Here is a 19186-nt window from a genome sequence, read left to right on the forward strand (position 1 = left end):
CACCAGTTATCATATCTGCCTATGGATGCCTCCACTTCCTGACCCACCCTTTTCAGTGATTTCTGTTTCTAGTCAGTTGTGAAACAGCCTATCAGTCAACAACACTTACTCTGAATGGGAAGTTAAATAAAAGTGATAAGATGAAAAGCAAATAAATACATAGTTACTTTAGTGCTAGGGATTTAAAGTGACTTTTTTCTTCCGTTTCTGATCTAATTACAAAAGCAAGAATTTCAAGGACCTGAGTATTTTGAAACTGTGACCTCAAAAAACTGGTGTGTATATATATGTTCTGAATGGTTTACTTCAAGTACTTTTGTAACATTTACCTTTGGCATAACAATGTCATACCTAACCTAAGGAGAGCAGTGGGCCACAAAGATTCCACTGGAATCTGCCAGCCATGGTACTCAACTTACAGCCTAACTTTGTTTCTCAACTGAATGAACCCAATAAATCCAACTCAATGTAGCTACTATGTTCTTTGTACTAGGTGTACTCCTTTCAGTCAGGTTCCATTAAGACGAGAGGTTAGTTCTATGTTTCTTTCAATGACAGCAAGGGAATGAACTGGCCTAGATTATATGCTGGTTTAGTTCATCATATGTAATGTCTGGTCCCTACAAGTTTCGTGACCGTGAATGTACCACTAGGTGCAAATGTGTTCTCTGAATTTGGGACACAATAAGGAAAAATGAGATGAAAAATTAGCCATATAAGATTCTTCAGAAGAAATCAGTCTTTTCCTTCTCTTAAGCCACTCTAGTTTTCCTGATTGCCCTCTAGATGCTCCCACAGTGAACCACCAAAGTGATACTTTTCATATGCATTCAATAAACATTTATTGAGTGCCTACTATGTGCCAAGCACTGTGCTAGCTGCTGGGGATACAGCAGTGAACAAGACAGAAAAGCTCCTACCCTTGGGGAGTTTACATCCTTCTCCCCAAATACTGCTGTCCTAAAGTCAGCAACAGCTGCAAATTAACCACAGGAATGTGTTTCACACAATTACTGACCACACCAAGAAATACACAATTTTAGAGCCAGAAGGGACCTTAAAGATCACCTAGTCCAATGTTCGCATTTTACAGATGAGGAATCTGAGCCTCAGATGAGTTAACTGCTTTCTCCAAGGTGACACAAAGAACCAAGACTAGAATTTAGATCTCTTAACTCCTAGTGTTCTTCACAGCAGCCTTATGGGAGGCTCACAGAACTCGAAGTGATCACCCTTTGTGTCTACCAATTTGTAACACCTCTTGCCTATTTTATGTTTTTTCTTGCTTTCTTTTTCTTTTTTAAAATATTTACTTCAAATTTTTTCTAAACCTCCATTTCCTGGTCTCTTCCCTCCATTTTCTTTCTCCCTCTCTTGTTTATACCTGTTCAAGTTTTCTTTCTCCTAATTTTACTTTCCCTTTCCTTTTCACTCTCATAACTTTATCATTTTAAATAAATATACACTTCCCAAAAATCTAGTACCCTCTGGCTGTTTTCTAGTAATCAATGCCTTACAGAACTGAGATTTGTTTACTTTAATCCTTCATATACAAATTATTCTATGTTGTATTATGAAAATCTAGAACTTCAGAGTAACTAGAGATTATCTGTAGCAGAAAACTTTTGGAGATCGAAACAAGAATGTATGATTATTTATTTAATCAATTAGGGATTGGCACATGAGCTAATTTATAGTGCTGAGAATGGAAGAAGACAATATGAAATAAACTCAAAGATTAGTGTCTACTTTTATTTTTCCTTCAACACTCGATTTCATGAAACAGCTAATAATAAATTCAAACAGTCCGAACTGCATTTTGCTGAACTAGGGAGGTATGAAAAAAAGAAGTACATCAATTTCAAAAGGGATCATCAAGCTTTAAATACCTTAATAAGCTAGTTCAAATTCAATTAAAAACCGAATTCTTTTAAAGCATGAAGAGTATCGCTGATAGGAATATACAAAGATTTATTTTTAGGAAACAAAATACACTAAATCTTTAAATTTGAGTTACTTGATTGAGTCTAACAATTATAACTGGGTAAGGTCAAAGACAGAACTTTACTCTTTTAAGTAATATATTTAGAAACAATCACAGAAAATCATCTCCAAAATATTTTACCAAGAAGATATGCAAGCCAAAAGAGAATACCAGGGGAAAAGACTCATAAAAAAATCTGGCATAAAATAATTACAATAGGTAAAAAATATAAATGAGGAATAATTGAACAAAAAAAGCTAAAAAGTAGCTAAAAAGGTTATAGTTCTGAAATTTTTCCTTCAACCTGACAAATTGCTAATGAAGAATAATACAGTATTAGGAGAAATTTATGAACATACTCAAAGTAGATTCCTACCTCTAATTTGGCAAGGTGCTAAACAGAGAATGAACTGAATTAATTGACCATTTTTCAGAAATCCAAAGGAATATGATCTAAGAAATGCTTCCATTAATTATTTCCACTGTACAAACTGATTAACAGCAATCCCTTAAATATCTTATGCCTCCTTTATTCAATCTTTTGCTAAAAACAAAGAATATTAATAATATAAAAAGTTATAAGAAAAAATCCAATCACAGCAACCAAATCCTTGGATACTAATACTTAAATCAAGTCTCCTGAAGGAGAAGGATACAAAATCCCTAACTGCTGCCAAAGGGCTTAAAGCACACACTCCCCCTTCTATTTATTTCCAAAGCAACTAGTTTATCCTAGGAACCCACTGTCCTCTCCACACTGATGAACAACTAAACCTTCTAACCTCTAACCTGTCCTCACATCTTACTCCAATCTGCCCCGTACTCCACTGTGTAATCTCTGTAACATTATTTTAAGTATTTTCCTTCATTAAAATCAAAGGATTTTGGAGATAGAAAAGTCTCCAGAGATCATCCAACTAAGTTACAGATAAGGAACATCAAGAATTAAGTTACTTGCCAAAAATCACAATGAAGAATAAAAATAACAATCCAATTTCTTAACTCTTATTTTCATCCTTTTTCTGACCAACTACTTTCTACTTCTTATAGTAGCTGCTAACTTTTACATCACCTGCAGAACACTAATGTCTGGGTCCCATGCCTAGAAATTGTCACTCAGTCTGAATGCTGGCAATTCATGACTAGAGAGATTTAAAAAAAAAACTCTCCAGGTGTTTTTAGGTATATAGCCAGAGTTGAGAGCCACTGCCTATTAATATTATATTCAACCACAGTTTAGTCTTTTAAACTTCTCTGTCAGAACTAAAAAGATTCTTTTAATCTCTGGGGTTTTTGTTTGTTTGTTTGTTTGTTTGTCTCCCAGCTTTACTGAGATAGAACTGACATATCTATTCCTAATTAATATTTTACTCACTCCAATATAAGCTCTTTTTATATACCACATATTTTACTTACATAATCTTTCTCTTTTCCCTGGTCCTCTCTCCAAATTTGTCCCTGCACTTTTATTCATATCTGTCTCCTCACCTGGAATACATCCCCTTCTCTCACCCTATAGAAATACAGAAGAGTATCTTAAAAAAAAAAAAAAAATCATGATGCAGCTGTTTACACACAGCACATGTTTAGTGTGCTCTACTGAATACGGGAGAGACCACTAAGTCAGATGTGAAAGTAAAATGGATTCGGAATCAGAAAATTGTTTCCTGGAGGACACAGTATATGAATTAAATAATGAAAGAGACCTAGTCAGGTACTTGGTGGTGGTGATGAGGAGGGATCAGGAAGGTAAAAATGTTGAAACAGCTGAGCCTGAAAATGGCAAGATAAAAGAAGAGAAGGACAAGTGATATGCCTGGAGGAGGAGTGGGTTTGCTTTTGAGTACTAAGGGATGTATGTGACAAGAAAGATACATGGATGGAGTTAACCAGCTTCAACATCCTCAACTAGGAAAAGCTGATGTTATGTTAGAACTGGCAGAGGGTACCTGCAAATGTTTGGCTAGATCTTTACAGAAACTGGCACTCTATCTATGGAACACCCATGTGAAGCTCTTAAGTATAGTTTGTACTCCTCAACCTAAGTTGCCATTACAGATTCATGTCACCCATTCACCAAGTAATGCAGATGTCAAACCTAAGAAATCCTGAGTCTCTCTCTTTCACATCCTCTCTCACCAAATAGTATTAGCTCTATCTCTGAAATATCCCAAATCTGATCACTTCTTAACACCTCTACGCACAGTCCACATCATCCTATTTTCTTGCCTGGACTACTGAAGCATAAGCCTAGTCTTGCTCTCTCTTATTATTTGTCCTACTCCATTTGCTACAGAGCAAAGTGGTCTTTTAAAAATTAAACTGTAGGGGAGCCTGGGTGGCTCAGTGGGTTAAGCCGCTGCCTTTGGCTCAGGTCATGATCTCAGGGTCCTGGGATCGAGTCCCACATCAGGCTCTCTGCTCAGCAGGGAGCCTGCTTCCCTATCTCTCTCTCTGGTTGCCTCTCTGTCTACTTGTGATTTCTCTCTGTCAAATTAATAAATAAAATCTTTTAAATAAATAAATAAAATAAATAAAAATGAAACTGTATCTTAAAATCCTTCCCGTTAAACTTAGAATAAACCTAAATTATTTACCAAATCATTACAAGACTCCATGATCTGACACCTGGTACTCCATTAACCTTGTGCTTTCTTTGTTCACTACACTAGCCCTTTTGCTCCTCCTATAATACATTCAGTTCTTTCTTGCTTTCTCATGAGTAAGCACTTTCCCATTTGCTGTTGTCTGTACCTAAAAACCTCTCTATCAGATCTTTCCAAAGATTTCCCTTTCTCAACACTGAAGTTTTCATTCAAATACCACCTCCTCATAAGATAGCGTCTTTGCTGGATCCCTTAATCTGACTTGATTTTTATAGTATTTACTAGAATCATCTTATTTACTTAGTTGTCTGCATGATTATTCTTTCTTCATTAAAATGTAAGCTCTACGAAAACAAGATCTTTGATATTTGCCATTCTCTTAGCTCTTGGAATAGTATTTCACTCATGGTAGAGGTAGCTAACTAAATACTACCCTAATGCTCTGGTCAGTAGACCCTTGAAATCTGTGGATTTAAACATTTGCTGTTTCTAGTATGTGCTAATGGCCCTCTAGGGTCATGACATTCAGTAAGCAGTATGTAGGATGCAGGTTTCAAGAAACTTCTGTTCTCATGTTAACACAGTTACACTTACTAGGTAATGTAATCCTGGCTCTACTACTTATTGCCTGTAAAACCTTGTGCAAATTCCTTAACCTCTTTCGGGATAGATGTGAAGATTAAATGAACTGGTTCACATAAAATATTTAAATTAGCACCTGACACGCAGTAAATACATAATAATTATTAGTTTTGGGGAAGTGGTTGGGGTGGAACGTGAAACATGCCTATGCAAAAAAAAAAAAAAGTGAGTGAGTGAGTCAACAGGTGGTCCTAAAGGTGAAGGTGAAGATTACAGTCTAATGAACTAATGGTTTTCACCAGAAAATCACTGTTTTCTGATGGAAAACTGTATGCTATAGCTCTGTTCTTGACCTTGGAAAGTGGTAAAGATCTTGAGAAATGTCCCACAGTATTGTAAAGACCGTACTTCTTGAATGAAATCAATCAACAGCCTAGTAAGTTTCCCTTGCCTTGATAAACCAGACCACTCCCAAATCTACCCCATTCTGTGGGTGTTGTTCCCACTACTAGAACAACCTTATCCAGTCTCTTCAAGGCCAATGACAAACATGACTTCATCTGTAAATCCTTTCCTGATTATTCTCCAAGATACGTGATTACTCCCACCTCTGAAATGTCTAGAAAACTCTACTACTTCCTTTGCTCTGTAGGAAACTAACTTGTGTACTTATCTACATTACATGTAGGAACCATATCTTGCTCATCATGCATTCAAAAAACATTTCTGAGTGCCTGTCATGTACAGAATACTAAGGATGCAAAAGCAAAGGAAGACATGCAATAAACAAATGCGGCAACATAACAGCAGTATGTATTCTGTACAGGGATGGCAGAAAAGAGCCTCTACCACTACGCAGAACAATGCCATTATACGGCAGGCATTCAGTAAGTATCTATTAAACTCCTTTTTGAAGCTTTTCCTCACCACTTAGCTCACTGTGCTCTTCTCTCTAAACCCTAAGTCTGTCCAACCAATTCAGTAGGATACCTTTCAACCTATGTATCAACACTGTAGGCTGTTATTTAACATTTTATATATAAATGTCTTGACCTCCCAAACTAATACCATGTGCTTCTTGAGATCAAGAACTCCCAGAATATTAATTCAAGTATCTGTTAAATGTTCCTATAATTTCTTGAAGCTACTAAAATCTGTCAATGGACTAACCACACTATCAGTAGCATCACTTCTGAATCACCCCACCTGTGCTCTGGTTCTCCACAAAACTCATTTCAGTGTTGTTAAAACAGGAGGCCAAATAAATGTTGCTAAGCATGAGAATATGCCACTGCTCTCAAGCTGGGAGTCCAGATCCCAGAAAGACAAGTTTCTTTCTTTCCCCAGCTAGATGACTGGGTCCTCTGAGAATTCAGGTACAAGTGCGTTATCATGGACTCATCGTTGACAGCTAGTTAACCTATATGCCTATAAGACAGTAGGCACAGAGGAAGCACTCAGTAAATAGTAGTTGCCCTTTTCTCCAAAACTCTAAGGCTCTAAATCCTGTTGGTAAGAAAGTAAAAGTGACCCCAACTTTATTACCACTTAATTTTAATGCACTGAATACCAAGGAGAGATTAAATTCCTGGTTCCTAATTAATTCCAATCTAGTACAAGCTTTGGGGAGCCAAGGGGGTTTTTAAACTTATAAGGTACATCTAAAATCTTATGCACACTTGCAAAGAAAACAAGTAGAAAACATCATGTAACTTGAATATAAGATTTTGTTCAATGGCTTCTATAGTTATCATTTGCTGCACTGTATTCACATGAATGTCTAGATGAAAAACCAGTTACATACTAGGATACAATCAGACTATAAGGGGATCTGTAATCATACAAGCCCATAGTGCAGCACTTTCTAGGCACCCGTATATATCACACAATTACTTCCACCCAAATCTGGCAAAATGTAGGTTTCAGCAGCTCTGTATCCATTCTAAGAGGAATGTCCTCCCTTGTTTAATCTCAGTGAGACTGTTCTGGAGGATACTTTTCCTTCCACCTCTGAACTCTGTAATTATCAAGAACACAAAACAGATAGTAGACCCCTATTTTAATGGTAAAAATTCCTACTGAACTTTGCCAATCTGAATACAGAGTTAATGGTAGTATTCAATGCACTCGTGAAGCAAAAGAACATTCAGTTGTATCAAACCTAATGTACAATTACAATTTGTTGCCATAAGAATAGTATCACTAACCTCTCCCACCTGCTATTCCTTCAACCTCTCCATCCTTTATGACAGCTCCTCAAGTTTTATCATTCTGACTAATTTATACTACTGAAACCCGGACCCTCAAGTCCCACAGGGTAGCTGGTGTTCTCTCTGACAAGATGTATGTTCAGAGTATTCATCAGCTAACAGCTATTTGGCCCTAGGGTGTATCCTAACAGATAGGAGAGACTGGGAATCCAGCCTCTGTCTTTTTTCATTAGTTGCAGTTTTCTACATCTGTACCCTGGAAAGGAGTAACTGTACCCTGACTTGACACATTTCAGTTCCAACTGACCTAAGGTTCAATTTTTCTGTAGACTAATACCTTCACTGTCAGTTAAAAGACTAAACTGTACATTGAAAATGCTGATTACAACTGCTACAGGAATACAGTCATTTAATATACTAAATTCCAAAAGGAAATATCTGTCATATGTGATTTCTTTTTAAACTGAATACCTTAAAATACCTTTTCTGATGAAAATAACTTTGCTCATTTACTAAGCTTTGATATCCCTAATAACCAGCACAATCATTTTAAACAAATTAAGAAGCTAATATCTAATGCCAATAAAATAACTATATTTCAAACTTAACCCATTCTGTATCTTACCCCAATTACAATTTCACATTTGCAGGTTAAAAAATGACATCAGATTCTAGAAGTCTATATAGCTGATTATATTGTAAAATAATTGCCATCCTCCTTCACAAAATAACCTTAGCTTCTCAAATATAATTTTTCTCCATTCCATATCTATTTTTGCTTGCAATAAATTGTGGGCTTTAAAAAGAAAACAACGGAAGTTCTTTGCGGTTACTCTATAGAAATAAAGGGTAGCTTTAAAATAACTAGGTATTTTCATAATAAGGGTTGCCAGGAAGGTGAAAGTAGTAGGTTTCATACTAAAACACAGGCTAAATGAAGCAAATAACTAGCTAATAATATCCCCTCAACAATTAGGATAAACATTTGTGAATAAATGAAGCAACACCTCTTTAATGCAATATAAAGCTTTTAAAAAATGTTTTCCACTTAATTAGAGGAAAACTGCTAATATTTATAACCAATTAATGAATTTTATTTACTAATTCTATGTTAACAAAATTGCACACCACAGCAAAAGGAGGAGGAAGAAAAAAGTAGATGAAATCTATATTTGTCTAACAAAGTAAGTTTCTTCCCCCTATTAAACTTCAAAATAAATCTAAAGAATGAAGTGGTCTGACAAACTATTCTGATACCTATCAAAACTTTATTTTATTATACTAGAAAAGGGTTCCAAATCAAATAACTGATTTTTATTTGAAGCTGGTTAAGATACTCAGTCATCAGATTGTTTTTTCCAGTTACTCTATGTCCTATAATCTTGGATGGGAATTTATATCCCTTTTAATACTCCCCTTCTGTTAACAGATGAGAGATCAGCAGTCTCTGACATTAACAGAGATAATAAAATCTTATTAATATTTAACAGTTTGGAAAATTAATGGAAAAAACAGGAAGATTTTATAACTTAGTTTTATAAAAATTTTATGTGATAATAATAGCAAACATTTATTGAGCGCTTACTATGCGCCAGGCACTGTGCTAAGCGCTATAAAAGCATTACAGTACTTAAAAAGAAATAAAATCTTATATGTAGAAAAAGCATTGAACTGTGAGTCAAAAACAAATATTCTATATCCAGATGACCAAAACTAAAAGAAATATTTGCTAAACAAAGAGCATTTTGCAGACTGTTAAGTAATGGTCCTTCATTAATAAAAAGGCCAAAACCCACAAACAAAACCACCCATTTAACTGACCAAACAAAAAAGTTTAAGTTCCTCTAACTGAAAACATAGAGGAGGTCTATTTTTTTTTATTTGTTTAGCAAATTCTTCAAAAACACTGTACTGCAAAAGAACATACAGAAACAAACGATGAAAATAACTTCCAGTCTTTCCTATACCCAAATAATAACAAATTTTGAATTAGAAAAGATCTAAAATAATGAGGTTTTCCTATGTTAAGTGAAATAAGAAAAAATGAAAATTAAAAATCTTTCCTTTTAAATCCTAGAACTGACCCAGAAGGGCAGCACTGGTTGTTCTTTATTTTGTAGCTATTTTTTTCCTTAAATAAAGCATCCCAGAATAAATACAAAATTCTTACTTTGTTGCCCGTATAAACTTGCCCCAAACTGAGACAGCTGACCTGATGTAGATGGTGATGCCAGCATCTAGAAACAAATTAATTATATTAGAGCATAAAGAAAGTACACAAAGCAATGAGTTTACACGTTATGAATCTGTACAACACATAATATGTGAGAGCCAAACCACATTTCCTATTCTTCAAAAAAGATAAACATTACATAATAAATTCTGTGTTTCTTAAGAAAATATTACAATTGGATAAAATAAAAATGTACAAATAAAACTAATTTCTGATTACAAGGTTTCTTCTTTCAAGTTACTCTAAAGAAAACTATAGCAGCATCATTACTTCACTTAAAAAACAAAACAAAAAAAATAGGCTAACAAAAACATGAAGACAGTATCTCAGAAAGTTAGCCTCTATAAATTTAAATAAGTCTAATTATTGATCTTTAGATAATATATTAAGCTAAATTCTAAATTCGGTTTATGAAAAGTTGAAAATAAAATTACCTGAACAGACAAGTTTTGTTTTGTAAAAACATTACCCAACATTTATATATACAAATAGTTTATGTATAAAATGGGTAGAAAAATCTAACAAACATACAATCATATAATAAATGGAGAGATGACAAAATACCAAAGGACAAGTCAAAATTACTTACAAAAATATACGACTTGGTATATAATGTATACTATTAGTGTGACTTTCATGGACTTTTTAAAAAAATGTTTTATTTTTTTTTTATTTTTAAATATTTTATTTATTTATTTGACAGACAGAGATCCAAGTAGGCAGAGGCAGAGAGACAGGCGGGGGGGTGGGGGGGGCGGCCAGGTTCCCTGCTAAGCAGAGCGCCCAATGCGGAGCTCGACTCAAGGACCCTAAGATCTTGACCTGAGCCAAAGGCAGGGGCTTAACCCACTGAGCCACCCAGGTGCCCCTTTCATGGACTTTTTTTTTTTTTTTAAGAACGAAAGGAGAGAGCACGAGAGGGGAGAGGTCAGAGGGAGAAGCAGACCCCCTGCCAAGCAGGGAGCCCGATGCGGGACTAGATCCTGACCTCTAGATCATGACCGAAGGCAGTTGCTTAACCAACTGAGCCACCCAAGTGCCCTTTCATGGACTTCTTAACAGTGCCTTTCAATTTATTGCATCAGTACCTTTTTTCCTAATAGAATACACATTTTTTTTTTTTTGACGACATGTTATATTCATGGAACACGTTACCTATATTTTTTATTTCCTCAAAGACACTGGCACTGCATGTGCAGTGCTATACACAAAGTAGATACTTAAATTGAGTTAAACTAAAGCACATACATGCAAATACATGTTTAAGTACTCTCTTATATTAAGTAACCACCAAGACAATTTAACTAAAGACTTAGGCCATGTCATCAAAATTTTCATACCCTGTAGATGAAAAGAATGAATTATGTACCAAATTATACTCTAAGGCACAATGAGGTAAATCAACTGAAGTATCACAAAAGGAAAATAATTCTAAACAATGGTGAGGTAACTGAAATATTTTACAGAGCAGTAACATCTGATAAGGAATCTTCCAGGCTGAGAACATGCAGTGAGTGTAGTATGATAAAAGTTAGTGACATGATTAGAATACAAACAAAATAAGAAAAATTAGTGATTTCATAACAGGTAATTAGTGAGAGGAGATGAGGCATACACCCCTATGCACATGTGGACATACACAGAAGAATGAGAGAGAAAAAAGAGATGCTGGGGCCAGATGTAAAGGGCAGATGACTACCAACTATGGCAATAAAAAGAAAAAAGCAGTATTAAGGAAAGAAGTGACCTGATCTGGCTGTGCTTTAGAGAGTTAATTCCAAAGCAAAACTGGATGGAAACAGGAAGATACTAAACCAGAACAGCAGAGGTGGAACTACAAAAGAGGGGCCTTCTGGGGGTAGAAGCAACAGTATTTCAAGACCTGCTGAAATGGCTGACGTATAGGGAAAAGGAGGAGGGTAAGAATCACCCGACAGGGAACTCTCAGGGGCCACTTTGGTTTCCAGTGAAGAATTGTGCTGACATTGACCATCGAAAAAACAGAAGGAGAAATATTCAAACGAGAGGTTTTCATGTCAAAATTCTAAGTTGTTGTTTTAAAAAACAGTGGTTTTAACAAATGATAGAAATCACTCCTGAGGTAGAGCCAAGTAACACTACTTTAAAACTAGCAGTATTTAAATAAAGTAACAAACTTTCTAAAGAAGCATCAAACCTTATTAATATTCCTTTTCAAATACAGAGGGTACACAATCTAAACAATTAAACTGAAAGAATACACATTTAATGCCTGATCAAGTTCTTTTGTTAGGTACAATCATCATTACTGTTAACCACATAACTGGAAATATCTCAAGCACCTTAAAGACTCACTTCCAAATTGCAAAAACAAGATCAAAGAAAATGTATAATATACAGTAAAGCTTTAGTTGGTGACAGAAGGCAAAAGGTTTATATAAAACACTTAAAATCATGATATTATTATTGTTAAGTTACAAAGAAAGTAAAACAGCAGTTTCCAAAAGAGACTGGCAAATGACTGTATGTTTTAGAATGATCCACAATGTGCAGATTTTAGAATGGACCACTTAAAATTTTAATTTTCTCAGAAATTTATGCTTACTGAATATGTAAGTCCAAAGAACAGACATTTTAGTCTACTTTCTCACAAAGGTTATGTATCTACAAGGAGTTACTAGTGTGCCAAGATAACAACCCTCTCAGCGCTAGGAAGCTATGAGAGGGAGGCACAACATGAAGGTAGAGAGGGCATGGCTCCCTGGGCCAAGTACTGGTGATCAAGAGCAGCAGAGTGACCCATTTACCAGTGTGACATAATAACTACTATCATTTTCTCTATGTGTGAGAATACATGAGAAGGTTAGTGAACAATACTTTAAAGGAATATGAAAGTAGTCTGTTAAACTTCAGAGTTTATAGCCTTCAAAGCATCCATGTAAAATAAGCATTAATCAGTTCTGCAAACGGATGTTAAAATGACTGCCTCAAAACATGTAAAAAATGCAAAATATATAATTTCTTATTAAACCAGTTCCTAATGGTGAAATTTTTAAACACTGAAAGCATGCTTCATGAAATATGTCAGTGCTAAAAATATATTTAACACACAATGAAGGAATGTGAATGGGATATAAATGCTATTTGAGAGGGCAAAGAAAATGCACAAGAAATGTACCATGGCACAGCAATAACTACAGTGAACAGACAACAGAAAACTTACATATTTACATACTAAAAGTTAATATAAAGATTAATTTCTTAAAGAAATATCAAAGCCTTAGATCAAGAGACACATTACAGTAGGAATGCAATATAAGCTCAGTTTTGGAGTTAAAAAAAAAAAAAAATCTAGGTCTGAATCCTGGTTCTGACACTTACCTATGGGAGAGCCAGGCCTCTGTTTCTTTCCTGTTAAGATGGAAAAAATACTACCTACCAAATAGAGTTGAAGTGAAGATTAAATGAGATAAGCTCTGGCACATAGTATGTGCTCACTATATGGTAGCAGCCTCACTAATAACCTAATTTTCCTCCCAAAGGAGGACTTCTTTTAACAGCAGTCAAAGGGTCATTCAACCTCTGGGGAATTTACCGCATAGTACCCTACATTTATACTAATTTTTGTCTAAGAAACTAAAGAAAGAAGTTCATCATCACAAATTTCAGGTAAAATAAGCAGAGCTTGTGATCGTTCGTAGATGGGGGAAATGGCAGAAAAGAATTAAATGTTACATAATTAGTAGAACGCTGAAGCCACCAAGGATACTATGTTCCCAGTCCAAAACCATCATTTCAATTACACTCTTCCTCAGTTCTCAAACAGTCTATAAAATAAACTGTAGTCAGACAACAACAAAAACCAAGAAGCAACTAGAAGAAACAGTAATGTGATTCATGATTCATGATGATTCCATGATGACCCAACAAAAAGCCCACTTACCCTTGGTTTACTACATAGAATGTTAAGAAAAGCTAGTAAGTTAGAAACTATTTAAAAAATTATTTCCACTGTTACTAGATACAACTCTGAAATCCATGACCAAAAAAAGTTTAAAATTTTTTTGTTTTACAAATATATATATATATATTTGAAAACTTAATAAGCAAATATGGGTCCTGCCCTCAAACCATTAACACCACAAAGGTATCAATTATTCTGTGCTTTCTAATAGAGACCACTTCTCAATCATTCCCTCCAATAAATGTACCTTCAATCCTAAAACAGATTTTGGAAACATTAAAATCAGTCTAGTCAAGAAAGTATTTTCTCAATAACAAATTACTTCAAAATACAAGAAAGTTTGGTTAAATAAAATTTCCCTGACCACAAAAGCAATTAAAAAATGAAGTAAGTTTTTAAATAACCTTTAAACAATTCCTTGATCATATTACTTAAAAGTGTGGTAATAACATAATTCTAAATTCTGTTGTTAATCCAGAACAAAAATAACAAAGTATAACTTCGACTATAACATATATACAAACAGGGAGGGGGAAAAAAAAAAAGAACTCACAAAGGAAAAGAAGTTCTAAACCTAGGACAGAATCTGAAGAACATTTTAAAATTAAAAATAGTATGGTTTAAAAAATGAAACCACTCATCAGAATGACATCTAACTGACACACAAAGAAAGACTATAAGAAGACAATACATTAAAAAGAACAAAAGAAAGGAGAAAAGAAGGGCAGGAACAGTCAGATAAACAGTAAGTCATAGGACCTTGTACCTTATGAATCAGATAAAAATAAATTATGGGTTTAACTCAATATTTCTAATAATTCTGATTAAAACATTAAGTTTTAAAAAGAGCATTTTAAAAAAGTACTACAAGCTGAAATAGTCAATGTAATTAATTCCTATTGGGCATTTAACATTCAAATTCAAGTATGACAATGAACATCTTTATATTATATTGTCTAAGTTTTAGGTTAGAGCTCAATATATAGCAAGGCATATGAATGAAGAAATGTTCACATTTTTAAAAGGCTTTCAGTACTCATTTCTAAACTGTTTTAGAAAGTCTGCATTAATTATAGTTCCCCAGCAATTGCTTCAATGACCCCTCAGAGAGCAGCTATTCTTCCATGAAAAAAGCACCTCCTGGGGCGCCTGGGTGGCTCAGTGCGTTAAAGCCTCTGCCTTCGGCTCAGGTCATGATCCCAGAGTCCTGGGATCAAGCCCCGCATCGGGCTCTCTGCTCAGTGAAGAGCCTGCTTCCCTTCCTCTCTCTCTTCCTGCCTCTCTGCCTACTTGTGATCTCTGTCCGTCAAATAAATAAATAAAATCTTTGAAAAAAAAAAAAGGCGCCTTTCTAGTATAACAGAAAGTATCATTTTCTAACTATGAATTTTTAGTTATTATTGAGATGAAACATTTTATGATTCTTTTTGTACATATATCACAATCTGATAGATCTTTTAAGTATATCGTTTTTTATAAAAAGGCTTTTGTCTTTAAATACGGAGCTTGAAGATTTTGTGAATGTCAATGAATTTCAAAGGTTTTTAGAAGATTCCCTTCAAACGATTTGACATTTAATTCCAGTTTCTTTAGAGTGTAGTTTGATTTACTTACATTGAACTCTATTAGGTTATCACGGTCATAAAAATCTCCACATTTATATACATTCATTTTTTAAAGATTTATTTATCTGACACAGAGAGACAGCACAGCAGGTAGAGTGGCAGGCAGAGAGGGAGGAGGAGAAAGAAGCAGGATCCCTGTTAAGCAGAGAGCCTAATGCGGGAACCCTGAGCCAAAGGCAGACGCTTAACTGAGCCACCCAAGTGCCCCCATATTTTCTATTTTTAAAGGTGATTTTTTAGTTTTTTAGGTAAATAATATCATCTGCAAATAATCTTAACTGTTATATTTCAGTATCAACTCCCTTCCCTCCCTTTAACAGATTCCCTATCTCCTGCACATTATTATATATAGGTTCTAAGAACATATCAGTAAACCAGACAGGCAAAGTCCTTTCCCTTGTTAAACTTAAATCCTAGTGGAGGAGAGGATAATAAACAACTGATGAACACATACTTTTAGGTGAAGAGGTGTGATGACTGTAAAAATGCAAGAAAGAATTTAGAAGGATACAGTGGACGTAGTATTCATAGTATATATGAGGCTACTTAGGAAAAGAAGGTTTCTTAGGGAAGGTATTTTAGCAGGTACATGGATATAATGAGAGAGAACCATGTGAAGATCTGAAAAACAAAGAGGAAAACTGTGCCAAGGTCTTCATGCAGAAAGGAATGTGAATGCAATGAACTGGAGAGTCAGCCAAGCGTTGACTCCAAAATGCAGTTAAATACTAATCATGCCAATGACAATAATGGTGGAAAAAAGTATCCTTATTTTATAACAGATTTGCATTATAAAATATTGGTTATTAATTGGCCTGAAAGAAATCCTAGCAGCCATAACTGTTACAGGCTAACAAGTACGAAAGCTAGGTATGTGGGGCGCCTCAGTGGCTCAGCGGGTTAAACCTCTGCCTTAGGCACAGGTCATGATCTCAGGGTCCTGGGATCAAGCCCTGCATAGGGCTCTCTGCTCAGTGGGGAGCCTGCTCGCTCCCCCCCTTTCCTGCCTCTCTGCCTTAAAAAAAAAAAAAAAAAAGCTAGGTATGCATTCAGAATGTTGCTATTTGTCAAAACAAGGAAGTGGTCTACTCTTACCAGTTTAATGAGTTTTTTTGAATGTAAGGAAAAGGTGTCACATGTTATGCCTTTACAGCATATATAAAAACAAGGGAAAAGTTTGTGCCTTTAAAATGATTATGCCTAAGAATCAAGTGAGTTCAAAGACTCACAGGACTTTAAAATGTTAGCAATTAAAATACAAATATACTTAAATAACTCTTAAGATGCTGAAATTATATAATCCCCCCAGAGTTGTCTATTAACATCTTATATGAATGCTTTTAATTTTCTATAATGTCCCCCAAAAGAAAGTAATTATGATAAAAAGGAAATCAAGTCTGTATCTGCCTATGATTTATTTAATCTTGAAAAACATTTAAATAACATATTTGTAGTATTTATAAAACTAACTGTACACTTCAAATAGTAAATTCAGCATTCTACAGAAAGATACAAATATATACAGGTATCTCTTGATATAAAAGGCCTTGGAAAGGGAAGTAGTCCTGAAAAACTATTTCATAATTTAATTAATAGAGGCACATAAAGAACAGCTTCCCAAATACTTTTACAACCATGCATATGACAGAATTATATTTTATACTTTATGGATAAGGTAAATCAGGATTTTGTTTGTAAGTGGCTTAAAGACCGAATCACTGGCCAGTTTTTCTTTAACATACATTAGAATTTGAAATTATTTTCTCACTGTTCCCAGAGGAAAAAAAATTACAAAATTATCCCAGTCATTTATGTTTAAAAACTTTCTCTTCGATTGTTTTTATCATAAAATAATTGCTATCTGCAGATGATATATATAACTATGTTAAAAAAACACAAAAGAATCAAATGGAGTAATATTATTATTACTACTTATTTGATACATATTAGTAGCAAAATTTATTACTATTATTTGCTACATATTAGTAGCAAAATTTACTTAATATTTACTATCTGGTCTTCTAAAAGTTTTGCATGCAGTTATAACCAGCCATAAGTCATATACTATTATTCCTATTTTATAGATGAAAAAACTGAAACATAGAGACTGAGTAACTTCCCCAAGGACAGGTAGCTAGTACATCATGCGAATGAGATATAAAATCAAATAGCAGGACCTACAGAGCCCATGTTCCTGTTCCCATTCAACAAAAACTAGTTAAGAGTTTTGTTAGGTAGTTGGTTATAAAATAAACACACACACAAGGTATTCTCTATATCAATAAAAAACAAATCAGAAAAAAGTAAAAAAAATAAAATCCTACTTATTAAAAAAGCATAAAGAACAGAAATAGGAGACCTAGACTTCTGAAAAAAGGTAATCAGCAATATAAATGTTTATAAAGAACGTGAAAGACCTTACCTAAGATGTGAACAGTCTATAAAGCAACAGCAATTCAACTATGTTGTAGTTCTGCCATAGAATCAGTATGAGAAACAGAACAAAAGAGTTGGGAAACAGGCCTAAGAATACATCAGACACCTTAAAATATATTAAGGGAGGATTTCAATTAGCCTTAAATGAATGCTCTAACTCAAGGGTGAGCAAATTACTTCCTACAGGCCAAACCTAGCACACTGCTTGTATTTGTAGGTACATGCAGGTCTTTTTTTTTACTTTTTAAATTGTTATATAAATACCCACATAATATACTATTATCTGGTCCCTTATGGAAAAGTTTTCTAACCTGTGATCTAAATTGTAACTGATGTTGGGAAAATTAGATATTGGATATGCTCACTGAGAAAGTGGGGGAAGAATACAGGGAAGAGAACTGGGCACCATTATATTCACACCTTAAACCAAAATACCTTTTTTTTTTTTTTTTGTGAAAGAAGAGAGAGACAGAGAGAGATTGTTGGTGGGGGAGGGGCAGAGGGAGAGAGAGAATCTTAAGCAGGCTCCACACCCAAAACATCCCCCCACACAGGGCTCAATTTCACAACCCTGAGATCATGACCTAAGCCAAAATCAAGAGTCAGATGCTTAATCAACCGAATGAGCCACCCAGGCACCCCAACCAAAATACATTTCTAAGGCAGAAATTTTACTACTAAGTTATATCTGAAGAATGAGGCACAAAAACGCTAGAAGAAAATAGATGGAAAAAGTCTAAGTATGATCTCAAAAACAGAAACCACAAATATAAAAAGACTGATGAGTCAAATTTAGTAAGAATGATAAATATTTTTATATTAAAGAACCACTCACTAAACTATAGGCAGAAAAACCTGGGAAAATATTTGTAACAAAGTACAAGAGACCATTAATTTATAGAAAACACTAACAAATAAACAAGACTTACCCTATCAAGAGAAAACAAAATGGCACAAAAATAGGTAATACACAAAGGAAGAAATACTAATGGCCAGTAACTACATGGAAAAGATACATTACTGAGTGTACGTAAATTTAACAACATCTTTAGGTACTTTTTAAGGTGGGGAGGGGCAGAGGGAAAGGGAGAGAGAGACTCTCTAAGCAGGTTCCATGCCTAGCATGGAACCCCATGCAGGGCTCCAACTCATGACCCCAAGATCATGACCTGAGCCAAAATCAAGGGTGGATGCTTAACCCACTGACTATCCAGGGACCCGTCTTAACGTATTTTAAAACAATAAGCCTTTTTTTTGTATATTGCAAAGACTTAAAGGTAATAGCTGATGAAAGTAGAAACTGGTATAAACTTTTTTGTGGAAAATATGCGGACATGTTCCAGAGATTTACATAACATTTTTAAAATAAAAATATTTAAAGTATTAAGTTAAAATTTTAGTAGTAAACTATTTCTGATCAGCAAAATTAAGGGTAATTTTTCTTCTCCCTTCTCATGCATGTTTTCTAAAATTTGCAATACTGTTCCTATACTATTTTGTTACAAAAAGGTATCAGCAGCAGCAGAAATTTTTAAGTAGCTATTTATTATTATTCCCACCTTAAAGA

The 19186-nt window shown here is 34.6% G+C and overlaps 1 protein-coding gene across 9 annotated transcripts in view; it reads right to left on the minus strand.

The window, feature by feature from the left end:
- Window positions 1-19186, minus strand: part of CNOT2 (CCR4-NOT transcription complex subunit 2) — a 122919-nt gene that overhangs the window by 24991 nt on the left and 78742 nt on the right. For 8 of the 9 annotated variants that reach the window (XM_032347043.1, XM_032347041.1, XM_032347045.1 and 5 more), the window contains one exon: window positions 9553-9619. The exons of the other annotated variant lie outside the window; for it this stretch is intronic. In XM_032347043.1, coding sequence (XP_032202934.1) covers window positions 9553-9619 — 67 coding nt within the window. The remainder of the gene's footprint in view (window positions 1-9552; window positions 9620-19186) is intronic. 9 annotated transcript variants of the gene reach the window in all.

The sequence above is a fragment of the Mustela erminea genome, chromosome 6 (genome assembly GCF_009829155.1).
Source record: "Mustela erminea isolate mMusErm1 chromosome 6, mMusErm1.Pri, whole genome shotgun sequence".
Lineage (NCBI taxonomy): Eukaryota > Metazoa > Chordata > Mammalia > Carnivora > Mustelidae > Mustela > Mustela erminea.